At 41.5% G+C, this 19120-nt stretch overlaps 1 protein-coding gene across 2 annotated transcripts in view; it reads left to right on the top strand.

Moving 5' to 3' along the window:
* Positions 1-19120, top strand: part of COL4A6 (collagen type IV alpha 6 chain) — a 200248-nt gene that overhangs the window by 164327 nt on the left and 16801 nt on the right. For both annotated transcript variants that reach the window (XM_050965151.1, XM_050965152.1), the window contains exons 23-33: positions 157-336; positions 2125-2308; positions 7858-7929; positions 8405-8512; positions 10733-10954; positions 11188-11349; positions 15554-15724; positions 17003-17146; positions 17545-17670; positions 17992-18173; positions 18447-18510. In XM_050965151.1, the coding sequence (XP_050821108.1) occupies positions 157-336; positions 2125-2308; positions 7858-7929; positions 8405-8512; positions 10733-10954; positions 11188-11349; positions 15554-15724; positions 17003-17146; positions 17545-17670; positions 17992-18173; positions 18447-18510 (1615 nt within the window). The remainder of the gene's footprint in view (positions 1-156; positions 337-2124; positions 2309-7857; positions 7930-8404; positions 8513-10732; positions 10955-11187; positions 11350-15553; positions 15725-17002; positions 17147-17544; positions 17671-17991; positions 18174-18446; positions 18511-19120) is intronic.

Here is a 19120-nt window from a genome sequence, read left to right as displayed (position 1 = left end):
TCGTGTCAGCTTCAGTGAGCTCTATGCATTTGTTGTTAATTTATTATGCAAATATTTTATCTGTCATTAATTTTTTTCCTGCTCTTGATGAATTCTGTGGAGTGAAGGCCTTTCCATGCATGTTCATGTACCTGTTTTCTCGCTTTCTGCCTGCAGGCTTTACCTGGTCAGCCAGGGTCTCCAGGCCTTAAAGGAGAAAAAGGGAATCCATCTTTTGCAAGAGGCAGAGGTCTCCAGGGGGATCCTGGTGCAATAGGAGCCAGAGGGCCTTCTGGTATCCCAGGAACTCCTGGCAGAGATGGATTCCCAGGTTTACCAGGCCGGCCAGGTCCTCCGGTGAGTTTATACTTAGGCAACAAAAATAAGAGTGCTTCAAAATTGTGATAAGAAGGAACAATGATAGTAAAATGGCTGAGTTGTATGTCATGATTAGGCCTGCTGTATGTGTCCAGAGATCTAAAGCTGTACATTGTATTCATAAACTGACACTCTGTGAATAGACACTATTTCATGTCATCCTAATAAGAAAGAAATTTCATAGTTTCATGGAGTTTAAGGCCAGAACGGACCATTAGGTCATCTAGTCTGATCTCCTGTGTAAATTTTACTTGGATACCCCTGTATTGAAGCCAGTGATTTTAGTTAGACTAAAATATTTCAGTCCTAAGGAAACTAAACTACTGTTGTGTGCCACAGGCAGAAGAGGCACCTGCAATGGCAGGGTATTAATTAGATGGATAAATGATGGTGGCAGTCACTGCCTTGCATGTGTATAAAGGAAAGTGCAATTCACAAATCCTGGGCTTGCTTTCCCACAGCACCAGCATCTTCTCTAACCCTTCAACCACATTGGCATAATGCCACAGAATCATTTGTGACCATCAGCATCACATATGCTAACGATATTCCATCAAGTTGGTGATGTTTTGAACAAGTCAAAGCAATTAGAATAAGGAGTCCTCACACACTTCTGACTCAGAGGGTGACAAATCTGGAATGAGAGTAACGTGCTATAAGAATTCCAGTGCTCCATGTGGCCCAGGATTTGGGTAAACTGCCCCAAACTCCTGACAGCTCTTGGTTGCCTTTACAAGTTAACAGACAAAGATTTTGGTGCTCTTGTCTAAGGACTTGTCTTTGCTACAGTTTGCAATCCTCTTTTAACACATGGTAACTAATGTGACCTATCATAAACTGTAGTGTAAAGAAGCAACCGAAAGGCATTTAATAATTTGAGACCTGCTTCTCTTCAATAAGCCACTTAGGGCTTGTCTACACTACAGGCTGTAGTAATGTTTTCACGCATGTCAGCTAACACGACGATAAACGCTAGCGCACATGAGCTCTAAGTTGCCTTATTAAGTCAATTTCTTAGTCTTCAGTATCTTTCAGGCACTGCTCCCATGGGATAATGGGTGGAGCCAGAGGGTAAAGATTGCAAATCAGGAGTCATATATGGGTTGGAATTTGAAGTGCCCAGCTGGATGATTACTGTAATATTTACGCTTACGTGCAGCTGAGGAGTGTTAAGCAGGACAGTTTGTTAAGGAAAATCTATTCCAAAGACTCTCTTCCTTTGAACAGGAATTTCTCTCTCCTTCAAGGTTAATAATAGCCCCTCAGCACATCTCTGATTACACTATCATAAGATAAACTATAGGTAAAGTCAGAGAGAGAGAATTCTCAAGCAACAGGCACTACTTTTAGTTTTAAGATTTGTTCTTTTTAAAAACAAAAGATACTGTCTACGAAATTTTAAGAGTCAAATACTGAAACAGAAAAGCTGACCATGAACGTTTGAAGTAGAAAGATACAGGCAAACGTGTATAATATTTACATGTTTGCAAATATAATGTATTATGCAGTGGTTTAAGTTGTAAGTAGAGTTTCCTGCATTTGAAAAGCTTCTGAGCATTAAATTTACAAGATTTCCATATACTTTATCAAACATATTTGAAACTTGCTGCTAAGAATTTAGGCTGGAGCCTTCTCCACTAGCATCACAGTGTCCAATAGAATCACAAAACCCAACAACATTTTTGGTGCACTTGTCAAAACTGTGGCAATGTGCAGTCATTTCAGGTGCTCTTGGTTCTCAGCTGTAACTGTCTTTGCTATCTATAGGGTGATGGTGGACTAGGCTTTCCAGGCGAAAAAGGCCTGCCAGGATTACCTGGCTCCAAAGGCCGGCGTGGGGAGAGCGGTCTTCCTGGCATTGGTTTCCCAGGTCCTAGCGGAGTTCGTGGCCCTGCAGGTGACCCAGGAATGGATGGTTTTCCAGGACAACCAGGTCTTCCAGGACCTTCAGGTAGGTTTGTTAGGGTCTACTCTCATTTTGAAAAGCTGCCATGCCCCTAAAAACCAGCCAACCAAAGAAATACTCCACTTCATAATCGGATACTAGTATTTTCAAAGCAGTAAACTAGATGTCTAATTATTTGTGGATAGTCTTTAGGCAGGTCAGACCTGATCCTACAGTCCTCACTCACCCACATAATCCTGTTGAAGTCAATGAGATTACTAACAACATGCCAGTAAGAGGTGTAGGATGGGGCTACTGACAATAGCTTAATTTTTGTAGGAGAAACAATTTTATAGCCAGTAGAAAACCTAAGGTGATTTTCTGCTAGGAATGTGGTTAAGATGAAAAGCTTTAGATAAAGAAAAGTGTAAATATTAGAGCTACGTATAGTAAAATATGTGCAAGACTCAGTGATTAGGAAATTTTCATGTTAACCAAACACCGGGCTCATTTATAACTGATTTCACTAGGTCCTGCTTATATTTAGCAGGTGGTACACTACTGACGAGTGTGTTGCAAGTTGCACTCTGTGCCAATTTACAGACGATATGAGTTGCTATAGACCCTGGCTACAGAGCTCTTTAACTCAAGCTGAAGAAGTTGATGCTTTTAGCTCTGGAGGTTCCCTAGTTCAGTCCCTGCTGAGTCAGCCAAAATAGCAAGCATGACATGTGCAGCTTGAGAACGGTTGCAGGGCAGATGTTGTATTAGTTTGATATAGTTGATATGACCATACAGAGCTGAAGAATCCAGTAAATCTGGGCTTTATATATGATATTTCAGATATGCTAGAGTGTGGAAAATGGTCTCACCACCAAACTATTGCACATAGGGAATATTTATGTCAAGATTTTAAAGCTGGCTTATTAAGGTGATTTTAACAAAAGCAATATCTTTCCACTGCTGCTGCTGCTTTTTATTATGTTTTCCACCTTGTGTATATTTAATTTTCTGTATTTGTAATGCTTGCACTATTAGTAATACAACTAAATATATTCACAGACATAATAGTTTCCCCAAACACTAGTCACTGCTAAAACTGAATACGGTTATTCTTCTGACTCCGAGTCTCAGGATGAAACCAGGCGTGTCTACAATCTGCACAGTGAAAAATGTCTGTGAGCATGTTTGGCCTATTGATTAAAAAAAGATGCTTTCGATTGTGTGGGTTTTCTGACCTCGTTTAACCTGTTCTCCTTTGCTTGGCTGGTACAGGTGACTGCTGCTGCAGTGAGGAGGTTGGTAAAGGAATCTTAGACACAGAGGGAGGTGAGAGCTAGGCCTTAGTGGTTGCCAGAATAGCAATGGGAAGATTCCCCATTCTTCCCATCATTGCAGAGACCCACAGAATGGCATGTTACATAGCACCAGTGTTGCATTTGGTTGTCTTAATGGGCTGATTTATAATGGCCAACACTGGCATCCCATTTGAACATTCTACATATGCCTTTTCCTGGCACATGTCATGTGCTAAAAGCTCTGCTAACCTATGATATGTAGATATAGCTTTGCTTATTAAAACATCTCTTACAAGGGCTGCTAAATCCAGATTGCATCATAGGATAAGTGGAGGGAATGTGCTTCATGCACTGACATTCACAGCCTCATGTATACTGGGTATCAAATGGGATGCATCATAAGTCAACACATTATGTGAGTGTTACATCAAAGCCCCGCTAACAATGAATGGCTTTTTTTTGTAGAAGAGCATCTATCATCAGAAAACATAGAAGAATTTGAATAAGTCATTAGCCAATTCAATTTACCCCTCTACAGATATTTGTGTGAAAACTGTGAGAAAACCATCTCTCCGATACTTGGAAATCATAGCAGTTATTAAAAAACACTTTTGATGTATTAAGCTTCATCTAACGTTAAAGAAATCTGCTTAGTCAGAAGAAATAATTGCTGTTTACACTGCACTTGTTGGAAGGTTTTATGATGAAGAGCAGAGAACATTTTTAAAGACCTACTGAAATTAACTTGCCAAAAGCAACATCAAGGAATTTTGCCTCAGACCACACAAAATGCAGTGACAGTAGATCAGATGAAAATTCGCATTTAAAAAATAAATGTTGTATTAGGACCTGATCATGCAAACCTTCTTGCATGGGTTGAATTCCTACTCAAGTGAGTAGTCAAGTTGATTTTCCTTGAGTTGCCATTAGCTGATATCTTTGACTAGGGGATAGAGTGTAAGAACAATACTTCTGCGCAGTTAGTGAGCAGTGTATAAAATTGCTCAGAAAAGCTATTAGATTATCTATTTTGTGCCCTTGTTGCAATTTTCACAATAGACTTGTTCCCCTTCCCCTGGCATTCAGAGGTATTGTGAGAACATAGGGTATTCAGTAACGGTGAGCACTAAACCTTGGTTACTTCATTGTGCTGTCAGACCCCAGGAATATGTGAAAACCATTTCTTTAGCATATTACCATTGCCCTTCAGTTGCTCCACAAATACAATTCCCATTGTGCTACTAGTCTAATTACATAAAGCATTGAATACTGTCATTTTCTGGACGTTCACTTAAGCAGGCCCTTAAAAAACCATGTGTTTGAATATAAAAATGTTAATTAAACTGCCCTTTCTGAGCTAGTTCATGGATTGGGCATCCCCTTCTTGAAAAATGGCATTCTACACAATACTGTGATTGTGGAGGGATTGTTGGAGACAGATTTTAATTTTTGCCTTATAAAACATTCAGTGTCAGGCTCGGGAATGCAGAATGCCAGGATCTGAGCAAAGAATTCACATCATTAAATGTTGCTACCCTCTGAACAGTTAAAGTAATCTCCTGTCTAAATGTACCTATAGGTAGGCAGCAAACAGAGCATTAACATTCTGCAACCTAAGAACTTGTTTCTCACATCTCTCTACCTCTGAATATAAATTAGACTGGTGAATATTTTATTTTATTTATCTATTATTTTTGATGCTCCTTGCTTTAAATCTAAAATGCAGGGTTGAAAGCCGAGCTGTGGTACCATCTAGAAAGAGAAGTGGTTGGTTTTAAGATGGCATCAGTAAGCAAGTGTTATTGCAAAGTTTTGTATGTGTGTTATTCAGGGGGTTAGTCGCCTATAAATTCATTCTGTTATCAACTAATGCCTTGCATCAAGGTAAAAGTAATGAATTTGAGCACTGATCTTTGGTCTTCCAGTATCAAAGCAGAACATCTGTTGTTTCTTCTAGTACTTGCACAGCAGCATCAAAACACAAGTACATTAGAGCCCCAGGAGGTTTTCTTCACCACCGCCTCCTCCCTCTCCCCCCCCACCAACCCCCACTCCTGCCCATTCATCATATCTCATTAACTGAGGTTAAGGGCCACCAGCAGTCCTGATTAACTAGAATTTGCGATTTGGGTCATTTCACTCTTTTCCCCCCTGCCCCCCGTCTTGTGATCACATGAATCAGAATCACAAAATCATAGAATTTGGAGTTGGAAGGAACTCGAGGTGGGGTGGAAAAGGGTCACCCAGTCTGGTGGAACTCTCATGAGATAAGCTGCTCTCACAAGACTTTTCTAGTTTTACTGAAATCTCTTGAGAACAGCCCACAAGGTTTTGATGCCATTGATTGAACCCTAACCATAGTCTGGTCCAGCCTCAAAACTAAATGGAATCCATATGCCACCTTCTTGGCCCATCAATAGAAAAAAACCTCTTACCTAATTTATTCTTTCGTTTGGCCATTACTTCATCCCCCATGGGTTCCCTATTCCTGTTATTGATTAATATCAGAAGAAGTGAGCCATATTGATTATCTGTGGTGTAAGTCTATTGTCTTCATTGGTTTGACACCAGAAATGATATTTGTCTCCATGTCCTTTACTAATAAAACTCAGAAGCCACCTGAGAATTGCCATTATTTGAAAGACGCCAAAGTCATTTACAAAATGAAGTCTTAGGCTCCCCACTGTCAATAAAAGGTCTAGATTTATTGTGCCTGGTCCACTCATTACGACTGAAGGCAGCAGAAATGCAGCCGAGAATTGGAGTGCCTTGCCTGGTGACGTAGCCCATGAGTTGGGCTGGGATATCAGGTTGGGAGTGGGGATTGGGTGGCAAGCTCTTGCAGAATTAGTTGTAAAAAACAAGAAGCAGCTAATCCACAATCTCTGATTGGTTAATCGCTGAACCTGCAGAGAAAATTGGACCAGATTTTAATGGTAATCAGTGTAGTAACTAGCTATTTAACTTTTTGTATAGAAAGACTCCAAAATGGGAGGGGTAGGAAAAAAGTCTCCTTTCCTCACCCTCAAAAATATGGTCTTAACCTAACTCTAAGGATCAGTTCTGATGTGACATTAGATCAGACAAAATATATTTTAGAATCCTTTGGGTTTTTGTTCTTAGAAGGTTAATTTATTCTAGGAGTTTTTAGGCCAAGCCTGTTCTGACAATGTAGGCCCTAACCGTGCAGTCCTTTTACTTAAGCAAATGCCTATTGAAGAAAGTGGGATCTTTTTCTTAATATAAAAGGACTGCGGGATTGGAGCCCCTAGTTAGTTACCTCAGCACTCATGTGTTCTTAGCAATACTGTATCAATGGAGTATCAAATTGCCAGAGTCTTACAAAGGTGAACATTGCAGACATAAGGGATTTTTCAAATAAATTTGATGGTCTGATGGCTCTAATAATGCCACCCAGACCTCATTCCACTGATAAGTTAGATACTTTTGTTTCTCATACAAAGGAACGGGATGAGCTGTACAACCACTGATTCCTATTTGCTCTTAGTACGCTAACAACTAAGCTGGGTGGTTACTTTTCAGACTGATGGACTATAGAAGAATTAGTTGGAGAAAAAGCTGAATTAAATAAAAAATACATGGATGCACACACAAAACTCTAGTGTAAACCTGTGGAATGGCCCAGCAGAAAGTACAAACACAGGGACAGTCAACAAGGGCCGAGATCTTAAAAAATGGGTGCCTAAATTTTGTCTCCCACATTGATTTTTGTCATTGAATAAATTACTTGAGTATTCATAATTTCTGGACACCCACTTGTTCCCCCAACGTAAGCTGACTCGGTACCTAGACTGTATGTTCTTTGGGGTAGGGACTGTCTTTTCCATCTGTGTTTTTACAGGGCTAAGTACAATGTAGCCCTGATCTTTGACTGGGGCTCTTGAGCATTACCATAATACAAATAATAAATAGCAGTTTTTATGTTTGTGTGTTCAGTTCTCATCACCATTTTACAGGTGGGGACACAAACCGGTCACACAGAGAGTCACAGTCAGGGCTGGGATTAGAAAATAAATTGAACTTGCAGTCTTGTGCTCTAGCCACTAGCCCAGACTTCTTCTCTTTAGTTTAGTGTCAGTAAACTTAGAACATCAACAACAATAGCCATTAACATCCTACAAAGCAATAGATTTTGTTGAGGAAGAGTTACCCTGTGGCAGGTGTGAATGTGCGTTACGTGTAGTGATTTGCAGTGCATAGGTTCACTCATCATTTAGTCTGGACATTCAGTGTTCTAATTATAACCAGCCACCTACGAGGGAACCACATGCAGTTTCAACATATTTCATTTTCTAGGTATCACCTTGCCCTGTGAAGTTCCTGGAGCATTTGGTGCACCTGGGCCTCCAGGCATGCCAGGATTTCCAGGTATGGAGATTGACTTTTAAATACGCTATGTAATACACTGGCTTATTGTCTGTGATGAGTCTCCCTCCAGTGAGGAGAGATCCTGCTACATAATCACAGGTAAATAATAATTACTTTTATAGCTCAAGTGGGTGGGGCTTGGGCTTGCTTCCTGGAGGTGCTGGGTTTGATTCCTACTGACAGTTGTTCTGTCTGTATATGTGTGCAGCTCCTATTCATAACTCTGTGAAAGTCATTGTTAATGAGGGATGTAGAGAACTTTAACCCTTCCAGGCAGCTCCCCAAAACAAAACACTTGTCCCTCTGTGTTTGTTCAGTTGATGAGATGATCACAGACTTGGGGCTGGGTTGACTAGTTTAAATTAGTACAGTAGTTGGGCATTTTGTGGGTAGCTTTGCATGAAATATCTAATCCCACTTCACAATAATATGCTCGTGTCTGCCATCCTGAACTGATTTTTTTTTTAATCCTCAGGTCCCAAGGGCAGCCTGGGGTTTCCAGGCATTCCAGGTCAACCTGGATTAAGTGGGTCAAAAGGACAAACAGGTATTCCAGGATCAGTGGGATTGCCAGGAGCACCAGGTAAGAAAGGAGTTAGTTATGGAACTTTAGATTGTCTGTTTAATATACAATATTTTATCAGCAGGGCTCACAAACTCTTTACCCATCCTCTTCTATTCATGAGCACTCAGACCGCGCCCCATCCTAGTGATGATCATTATTATTAAATAATATTGGGGAAGTATTGAATGTGGTTTTAGCTGCTTTTAATATTTTATGAGGGGAAATTAATTAATCAGGGGCTTTTCAGCTTGGAAAAGAGATGACGGGGGGGATATGATAGAGGTCTATAGAATCATGACTGGTGTGGAGAAAGTAAATAAGAAAGTGTGTTTTACACCTCATAACACAAGAGCTAGGGGCCACCAAATGAAATTAACAGGCAGCAGGTTTAAAACAAACAAAAAGAAGTATTTATTCACACAACAGTCAGTCAACCTGTGGAACTCTTTGCCAGAGGATGTTGTGAAGGCCAAGACCATAACAGGATTCAAAAAAGAACTAGATAAATTCATGGAGGATAGGTACATCAATGGCTATTGACCAGGATGGGCAGGGCAGGTGTCCTTAGTCTCTTTTTGCCAGAAGCTGGGAATGGGTGACAGGGGTGGATCACTTGATGATTACCTGTTCTGTTCATTCCCTCTGAAGCACCTGGCATTGGCCACTGTTGGTAGACAGGATACTGGGCTAGATAGACCTTTGGCCATACTGGGTCAGACCATTCTTATGTTCTTAGTGTGATGTAGCAGCTATAACTAAGGAGGAGAACCAGCAACCATGTGACCGTTGAGCTCAAGTGTCCTGTGGGATACAGTTTGGGAACCACTGATTTTTAGTGTAAAATGGGTGTAGCATCTGCATGGCTACCACAGTCACTTGGTGGTGTGGCTATGGGTATGTAATCAGCTTACAACATTTGAAATGCTTTTTAAGTTCTGTGATTTTTGTGATGTTTGCAGTCAAACATACAGAGTAATATGCCATGCAGAACAGCAGAAAAGTCACAACGGAGGATTTTTAAAGTGTGTTTTCCTTCTGTCTGTTAGGCCAGGACTCCTCAGGGACAGATTGAGGAAATAATTGCAGAGGCATTGCTGACCCAAGTTCTCTCTAAGCTGCATGGCCGCACAGCTGCCTATTAAGCCCGCCGCAGGGGCTCAGGGCTGCAGCGGGGAGAGATGCATCTCTCCCATCATGGACCTGCCAAGGTAGGGAGAGGTATCTCTCCCTGCTGGTGCCAGCACAGACCTACTGCAGCTGAGGAAGAGGCACCTCTCCTCCCCACAGCCCAGGTGCTGCGGGGAGAGAGAGTTGGGGGATTCCTCTCTCCCCACTGTAGCCCCAGAACAGCCTGCACCCTATATCCCTCATCCCTGGCCGCACTCCAGAGCCTGCACCCACCTTGCATCCCAATCCTCTGCCCCAGCCCTGATCCCCCCACACACACTCCAAACCCCTCAGCCCCACCCCCAGCACATGAATTTTGTTATGTGCACCAATTGGCACACATAACAAAATTCCTTCTGCACATGGGTGGGAAAAATTAGAGGGAACACTGCTGCGGACATGAAAATGCTCAGTTGTTTTGTCCTTGGAGCAGTTTAGCAACACTTTTGATGGTGTTCTTTCAGCATTTCCACACACCATGCTTTCCAGCCTTTGTTGTACCAGTGTCTTATAGGATTCCTGAATCATCTACCCTATCATGCCAAATGCTGTCCTTAGGAATGCAAGGGCTTTGGGGTGATATCCACTCATGAGTCACTGCTGTGTAGGATAAAGTGAGAAGGACTAAGTGAACAAGTGCAGCTGCAACATTTGCGACTTGTCCTTACTAGTGAGACACCATTTATAGACTCAGATGGTTGTAGTCAGTCTGCAAGTAATGCCTTTGTTGTAGGCAATACATCCATCTGATAGAACCAGTACTTGTAAAGAAGTAGAGATCACTAGTGTGTGTGCATTTATAACCTTAAAATGCTCTAAAACCTTCATTTCATTTCAGATTAAAAGAACTTGTTTAGAAAACCAAAGGTTTTCCATTTAGTTCCCTTCTTTTTGTCCTTTTCCATCCTTTATTAAACATTCAAAACCAAAAAATGGTTCTGTTTTCAAAACTAATTTTTTCTGTATGAAACAAAAAAAGTGCATTTGTTAGACATTTTGATTCATATGGATATTGTTTTCCTCCTGCTGTGTATTTTCTGCTGTGTATTATCAGCTGGGTTTTTCTTTAAGGCTTTCCTGGGCCTCGTGGAGAACCAGGACCACAAGGGCTTCCAGGACTCGATGGAGCAGATGGTTTCCCTGGAAAGATGGGAGCTCCTGGCTTGTCAGGGGCAAAAGGAGCTCCTGGAGAAGTGTTTGGTGCTGAAAGAGGAGCCCTGGGTGAGCCTGGCAGACCTGGATTCATAGGAGATAAAGGGCTTCCTGGAGAACCTGGATTTCCTGGACAGGAAGGTGAGCACCCTTGCTGCTGGTTTCCTGGAATCTGGAACTGTTTATCTTTCAAAAAAATGTTACTTTCTAGTATCTTCTTGAGGCCAGTTCATCAGTTCCTCTGAGATGTTTGTAGTTCTGTATTTATTAAGTTCCCTGAGCATCTAGTGTAATTTTGAGATGATTTTTACAAGTTTTAAAAACAGATAACTTTATTCTCACCTGTGAAGTAACATCCCACCTCTCACTCTCAGGTGTTGACGGAAGGCCTGGCTTGCCAGGTTTTAAAGGCCAACAGGGTAATCCAGGGCTCCCAGGTATTCTTGGATTGCGAGGACCTCCTGGTCCTGGAGGTCCGTTTGGCATTAAAGGCGAACCAGGTCCCAGGGGAGCAGTTGGCTTCTCAGGATCACCAGGTATGTAGTATCTCCACTGAGGTTGAGTGGCTTAACCAAACACCAGGATGTTAAATAAGATTTAGAATAGATTTGCTATTTGCTAGGAGTTAACCCAGGGTTGCTAACCAGTGAGGCTGGATGTGTGTATCTGGCTGCAGAATTTGGGCCTTGGGGAGAGACTCCTCCCAGCCAGAAATGGTGTTATCGTGCTGTAAGCCATAAGAGGAGAAGATGGAATGAAGTATCTTAAACATACCAGTTTTTAAATTACTTTATTATTGAATATTTGCTGGATGAATGATGAATCTCCATGTTCATGCTTTAATTTCATATACATAACAAATTGTTAGAAAAGTGACCCTTGTCAAAAGGCAAAATCCTATTAACTTTGATGGGCTGAAAATTGCTGGGCTTCTCGGCACAACTACATGTGTCTTCTTCATCCCCTGAGACAGTGGAAGATCATCTTGATTCCCCCTCTTTCATGGGCCCAAGGGACTCTGAGTGGTGCAGTGGCTCTTGAGCTGCGCTACAGAGGGTCTTTCCTGGAAGCACAATATGCAATGTTATGAGAATCAAGCAAAAGAGAGACCAGATGTTTAGTAGAAAATAATAGTCTGTGAGAACATCTGTCTCTTACACAGCAGTTTGCAGAATGAAAAAACTGGAGAACTATTGGAGGAGAGAAATAAACTGAAGTTATACCCCAATTAAAAAAAAAGTAACAGGACCAAAAAAAGGTCACCATGGCTAAACAGAGTAAAAGACGTGGTTAGAGGCAAAAAGACATCCATTAAAAATTGAAAGTCAAATCCTACTGAGGAAAAGAGTATAAACTCTGGTTGGTCAAATGTAAAAGTGTACTTAGACTGGCCAGAGAAGACTTGGACGAGCAAATAGCAAAAGACACAAAAACTAACAGGAAACATTTTTTTAAGTATATCAGAAGCAGGAAGTCTGCCAAACAATCAGCAGACAATCAAGGTGCTAAAGGAGCACACAAGGAAGAGAAGGATGTTGCAGAGAAGCTATATGAATTCTTTTGCATACGTCTGCACTGCAGAGGATGTGGGGAAAATCCCCACACCTGAGCCATTCTTTTTAGTTGAAAGATCTGAGGAACTGTATCAGACTGAGGTGTCAGTAGAGGAGATTTTAGAACAAATCGATCAATTTAACTGTAATAACTTACCAGGATCAGATGGTATTTACCCAAGAGTTCTGAGGGAACTAAAATATGAAATTGCAGAACTACTAACTGTGGTACATAACCTATTGTGTAAATCAGCCTCTGTACCAGATGACTAGAGGATAGCTAATGCAATGCCTGTTTTTTAAAATGTATCCATAGGCATCCCGTGCAACTACAGGCCATTAAGCCTAACTTCAGTACCAGGCAAATTGGTTGAAGCTATAGTAAGGAACAGAATTATCAGACACGTAGATAAACACAATATATTGAGGAAGAGTGAACACGGCTTTTGTAAAGGGAAATCATGGCCTCACCATATGTATTAGAATTTATTGAGGGTGTCAGAGAGCATGGGAACAACGGTGATCCAGTGGATATAATCTACTTGGTCTTCCCCAAAGTCTTTGACAGAGTCCCTCACCAAAGACTCTTAAGCAAAATAAGCAGTCATGGGGTAAGAGGGAAGTTCCTTTCATGTATCAGTAACTGGTTAAAAGATTGGAAACAAAGGCTAGAGATAAATTATCAGTTTTCACAGTGAAAAATGGTAAGTAGCAGGATCCGCTAAGGATCTGTGCTGGGACCTGTGCTGTATAATATATGCATAAATGATCTAGAAAAGGGGTAAACAGTAAGATGTCAAAATTTGTAGGTGATACAAAATTGCTCAAGACAGTTAAGTGCAAAGCTGACTAAGAAGAATTACAAAGGGACTTCACAAAACTGGGTGACTGGGCAACAAAATGGCAGATGAAATTCAGTGTTGTTAAGTGCAAAGTAATGCATAATGGAAAATATAATGTCAACTATACATACAAAATGTTGGGATCTAAATTAGCTGTTACCACTCAAGTCATTGTGGAGAATTCTCTGAAAATAACTGCTCAATGTTCAGTGGCAGTCAAAAACACTGACAATGTTAGGAACCATTAGGAAAGATGATAAAGCAGAAAATACCATAATGCCACTATATAAATCCCCGGTACCCCCACACCTGGAATCCTGTGGGTTTAGGATTAGGACTCTGCAGTTGAGGTTGCCCCATCTCAAAAATGATATATTAGAATTGGAAAAAGTACAGAGGGCAACGAAAATGATTAGGAACATGGAACAGCTTCCAAATGAGGAGACATTAAAAAGACTGGGACTGTTCGTCTTAGAAAAGAGACTACGAAAGGCAGGTTATGGTAGAGGTCTATGAAAGCATGCATGGTATGGAGAAAGTGAATAGGAAATTATTTACCCTTTCACATAACGCAAGAACTAGGAGTCACCCAAGAAATTAATAGACAGCAGGTTTAAAACAAAAGGAAGTACGTCTTCATACAACACACAGTCAGCCTATGGAACTCGTTGCCAGGGGATGTTGGAAAGGCCAAAAGTATAACTGGCTTTAAAAAACAAAAACAAAGTTCATGGAGGATAGGTCCATCCATTGCTATTAGTCAAGATGATCAAGAATGCAACCCCACTTCCCAGGTGTCCCAAACTTCTGACTTCCTGAAGCTGGGACTGGATGACAGGGGATGGATCACTTGATAATTACCCTGTTCTGTTCATTGCCTCTGAAGCATCTGACAACTGGCCACTGTCAGAAGACAGGATAGTTGGCTAGATGGACCCTTGGTCTGACCTAGTATGCCTGTTCTTATGTTCTTAAATACTAATCTCCAAGTTGCCTCTGACATTAGCATTGTAAAGTAGACACCAAAAAGTATTGTACTTTAAATTGGAGGAAGCTTTTTCTTCTGTATAGCTTTATATTCTTGGTCATTTGCATCACGACTCCCCTGCCTTTAATTAATTTTTTAAATCTGCTAATTGGTGGATGATCAACTCTAAGTGACTAAGGTTTTGCTGCAGTATTCTTTCTGAGTCCTTAATTTCTTTAGTGCCCTTGTGCTTTCTGTTCACATATTCCTATTTTTCCTTCACCATTTTTCTGTTCCATTTACCATCAACTCTCCATTTCTGATGTCACACTGTTTGGTTATGTGTTCTTCACATAGGCTGTCAAGGTGAGAAAATGCACTGTAGCGTAAAAGGTCATGAACTAACTACCTAGCTTTTAATGCTACAAGAATTGCATTGACTACAGGCTGCACCCCTTATTTGAACTATACCAGAGAGCAAAGAACCATTGTGCCGAGTATGCTCAGATGGTAACAAAGAATGAAGCCCATGAGGAAAAGTCTTAGACTTCAAGCACACATTGTCTTTTTCTTCTTTAATTATGCAGATATTGTATTTCATATTTAAAAAATCAGGTTATAGCTTTAAATGCTAAAATCCAGGGTGCTGCAAAGCTCGCCCATCTGAGATTTCTGCTTTATGTGCCATTTCTCAGAAGCTACCTGATTTTTTTTCTTTTTAACGTTGTAGCTGAGCATTCCCTTTTTCAATGGTTTAAGCCTTTACCTTGTTTGGTTTTTTTCTGAATTAAATGTTTACCAAGGTGCAGCCAGAAACCTTCTGACATATGTAGAGACTAAATTGTGCACAAATGGTTTCAACAACATTAACCCTGGAGATGCTTTCATAACACGTTCAGCAGCCCGTTCCCTTAATTACTAACCAATCTGACTTTTAAGAAGTAGTACCTTAGCAGCAGAATGAACAGGCCACTCTTCAGTTGACCCCTTTGGTTGACCAAGATAATGTGGTAGGGACTGGAAGTTAACATTATTAATGCTCCTTATCCCATGCTTTGGTTTGCTGCCTTGAAGTTAAAAGGTAAGATCTGCTACTGCTCTTCACTTTAGTGGCTGATAAAGTAGGAAAGGAGAATAATTCAAAGGGTCTCCCTGTTGCTGGTTTTGAAGTGATGTAGGCAGGTCTCTTATTGCTGTATGACTAATGTTTTTGCATATCTAAACATTCTGCCTGCTAGAAGGCTGCATGTGCCATCATTTTGAGATCCAGCTCTCATATTAAAAACAATGCTACATTTAAAGAACATGCTGAACAGTTCACCAAACTGTCCAGAAGCTTGTATGACAAAAGCTATTGAGTTTGCTTGTATTGATTCAGGACTTCCTGGAGTCAAAGGACCAATGGGCGATGCAGGTCCAGCAGGCCCTGCTGGTATGAAAGGCTTCCCAGGCCTAGAAGGTTTTCCAGGACTACCTGGGGACAGAGGATTCCCAGGGTCACCTGGGCCTTTGGGTAGAGATGGACGTCCAGGTTTCTCCGGAGCAAAAGGTAATTGTATAAATTAGGAAATGGTCATGCAGGGCTGGGTTCAGATGCACAGCTAAAGTAACATGAATGATGATTTTAGACCCTACTTGTTGGAAGAGACTGAAAGTTACAGGGAACTTGTGTTCAGATGCATTCGTTTCACTGCTAGATTGCTGATGTGAATGCAGATTGGGTTAGTAATTAAAAGCTGCATTGGACTCTGCCAAAGGATATATCGGTTCAATTCCTAGGGTCCACCACACAGAAACCACTATCTAAGTGGTGTCATTGTCAGCAGAGGGTGTCTATAATAGCATTTCATATTCACATTGAAGAAGTTAACCCTTATGAAGTTATTACTTTTTTTTTAACACGTCAAGTATACTGAGGTAAATGGACACAACAGAAATATCAGAAATAGATAATGGAGAAAGGATTTCAGGAATATCAAAGTGTTGTAAATTGTATCACCTTTTGTCTTGAAAGATAAAAATTATTTAAGGTACCAGTCACCCAGTAATTTTTTTATCTAATCAGAACCTAACGTGAGAGTGGCAAGTTCTTGATTGGTTTCAAAGTGGTAGCCGTGTTAGTCTGTGTCAGCAAAAACAACGAGGAGTCATTGTGGCACCTTAGAGACTAACTCTGTCATTCTCTCTGGGGAGACAGGTGACCCCTTGGTGGGAAGGACGGAACTACATTGGGGATGGATGTGGTGAGATTTGCCCTCAGTAGGGAGCTGTGTCTTAGGTGAGCAGTCAGACATTGTAATTCCACATGGGAGCCCCGAATCTGGCCAGGAGATGATCCTTAGTCCATAGGGAAAGATATAGAAGCAGAAAAGTCAGTATGGGATTGGGATTGGGGGAAACTATAGATGGTGAGAGAACAAAGAGCTTGGGAAACATCATAGGGAAGAGAAAACAAAGCACAAACTGGCAGGGGAGTAAAACTCAAAACAGCCATTTAGAGCCGACACTGCTATAGGTTATTTTAGGAGGAAAGTCAGGAGTGACTGAAATCACATTCTGCTCCTGTTGGAATTGTGTGCTGTAGTGGGAACAGGAATAGACCCTTGATGGTGAACTGAAAGCTAGTGAGTAAGTGGTGGTGAACAGAGGCTTACTACAGCAATGGAGACTTCTAGCAGAACCCTCCTACCTTTGTGCTTTAGGATTTTTCACTGCCTGAGTTTGCACAATACGCCGTACCCACCTTGCTCCCAGCTTCCACTTCTATTTGTATGGAAAATACAAAGACTCAATTTATCACTTTGTTTTACAACTTCTTTTCAAACAGGTGAAAAGGGTCCTCCTGGGTTGATTGGCTTTCCTGGCATGGCAGGCCTGCCTGGTATCCCTGGGGTGAGTGGGCTGAAAGGACTTCCTGGGTCAGCTGGAAGGGAAGGAAATATTGGATATTCTGGATCCACTGGTCTAAAAGGTGAGCTCTGAAAAACAAATGTGACTAAATTACTGTGTTGCTGCGGCAAGGGGCCCAAGAACAGTGACCAGATACCCCAGTGTTATTGAGACCATCCAGATATTAGGGGTTTTGTCTTATATAGGATCCTATTACTGTCACCTCATGTCCTGATTTTTCACTGGTCACCCCAGGCCCAAGAGCAGCAAGGGAGAAGAACTGCTGCCATTTTTTCATTGCCAGAGTATTATCTATACAGGGTGTAAAATAGCTGTGGCCTGGTTTTCAAAGATACTGAGCACCTACAGCTCAAATGGCTTCACTGGGAGTCACAGCTCTGAAATCCAGGCCTCTGTGTTTAAACATTCTTCTTTTAAGAGACCCTTCTCTCGTACAGCTTAATTCTCTTACGTCTTCAGGTGACAGGGGAGATCGAGGTCCCCCTGGACTCCCGGTTCTTAGGCCTCCAGAATTGGCATTGGCATTGAAGGGAGACAAAGGTGATCCTGGGTCAGCTGGACTGAGAGGATTCCCTGGACCTAGAGGTATTTATCAGTATTAGAATACGTTCCAAAATGAAAGTTGCCATCACTAACCATCCAGTAATTCTGCTTACTCTGGGGAGAGGATGTTTTGTCCATTTAGCAGCCTGTAGTATTGTTATTTTCAGATTCTACAAAGATTTTCCACACACCCACTCTGAATTTGAATCAAGAATAGCTCTTCAAAGCTGTGATTCTTTATTGCAGAAATAATGAATTCTCCTCCTCTTCTTTGCAGGGAGCATTGAAGAATAAGCTTATTGGCTGGGCTGAATGTCTTTATGATGAAGTAGCAACACATTTTTCTTTTCTGTATAAATTTAGGTGAGAAAGGATTCCCTGGAACCCATGGACAACCTGGTCTTCCTGGTTCCCGAGGTTTGCCAGCCACAGATAGAGGACTACCTGGTGATGCAGGGTTCCCAGGCCTGCCTGGACCGCCTGGCTTGCCGGGACAGAAAGGACTGGCTGGAATCATAGGATTACCCGGATTTCCAGGAGAAAGTGTAAATATGCATCTTCCATTCTGAGTGCACTTAGAAAAATCCCACATACTGTATCAGAACAGCAGAGGCTGGCAGTACTCTTGTTTACCGCGCCACCTCAGCAATAAAATCAGCTCTCCTCTGGTAATAGCTGGCACTGATAAATGAGAAACAGAATTTTCTTGTTTCCCAGACAGATTTTTGTTACATCTTTTGAGTGCAATTCACTGCTATCAGCACAACCCAGACTGCAGGCAGTAGGTATGAGGATAATCGTATATTATTTTTTTCCAGGGTTCAGAGGGTATCTCGGGAGCACCAGGTTTTCCAGGGACTGGTGGTTTCCCTGGTCCAAAGGGTAAGTAATTGAGTTCCAGTTTCTGGGTCTTTTCCAGAGTGTGACCCAGCAGAAGAGAGTGGGTGAGAGACTGTGAGGAAAAAAGTTTCCAGTTTTTTATTTGCTTGGATGTAAATATTCTGAGCAGCTCTCACAGCAAATAGGGGACATCCCTTAAAATACAGGGATGGGTGGCTGGATGAATCGCTGGTTACCAGAAATCTTCTGAGGTAAATCCGCTTGAAATCTGCTCTGTGTATTCCTCCCTCTGTTGTCATTTAAATGCATTTAGTTCACTGAGAATCACAATGCAGAGAGAGGAAGCGCTATTCAAATGTCCCCTGCTCTGGTTGTTTTAAGAGATGCAGTCAGGAAACTTTTTGCAGTGGACCATAAATCAATGAACAATGCCACATACTCTTATGTGCCAGTAGATGGTGCTCTTTGTTTTAACCACCTACCTACATATGCATATAGGCTGGGGTTTTCAAAGGACTTAGGCTCTCAGCTCCCGTTGGAATTCAATGGGAAATTCAGTGGGAGTTTGATGCTTAAATAGCAAACACGCTTTGATCCTTCTCTCCATAGCACAATACCAGATACATCCAGAGATCTAGAAAATAATCCTGTA

Source organism: Gopherus flavomarginatus, chromosome 8 (genome assembly GCF_025201925.1).
Source record: "Gopherus flavomarginatus isolate rGopFla2 chromosome 8, rGopFla2.mat.asm, whole genome shotgun sequence".
Classification (NCBI taxonomy): Eukaryota; Metazoa; Chordata; order Testudines; family Testudinidae; genus Gopherus; species Gopherus flavomarginatus.
Note: the sequence above shows the minus strand (reverse complement) of the source record. Positions and strands in the feature narration are given on the sequence as shown.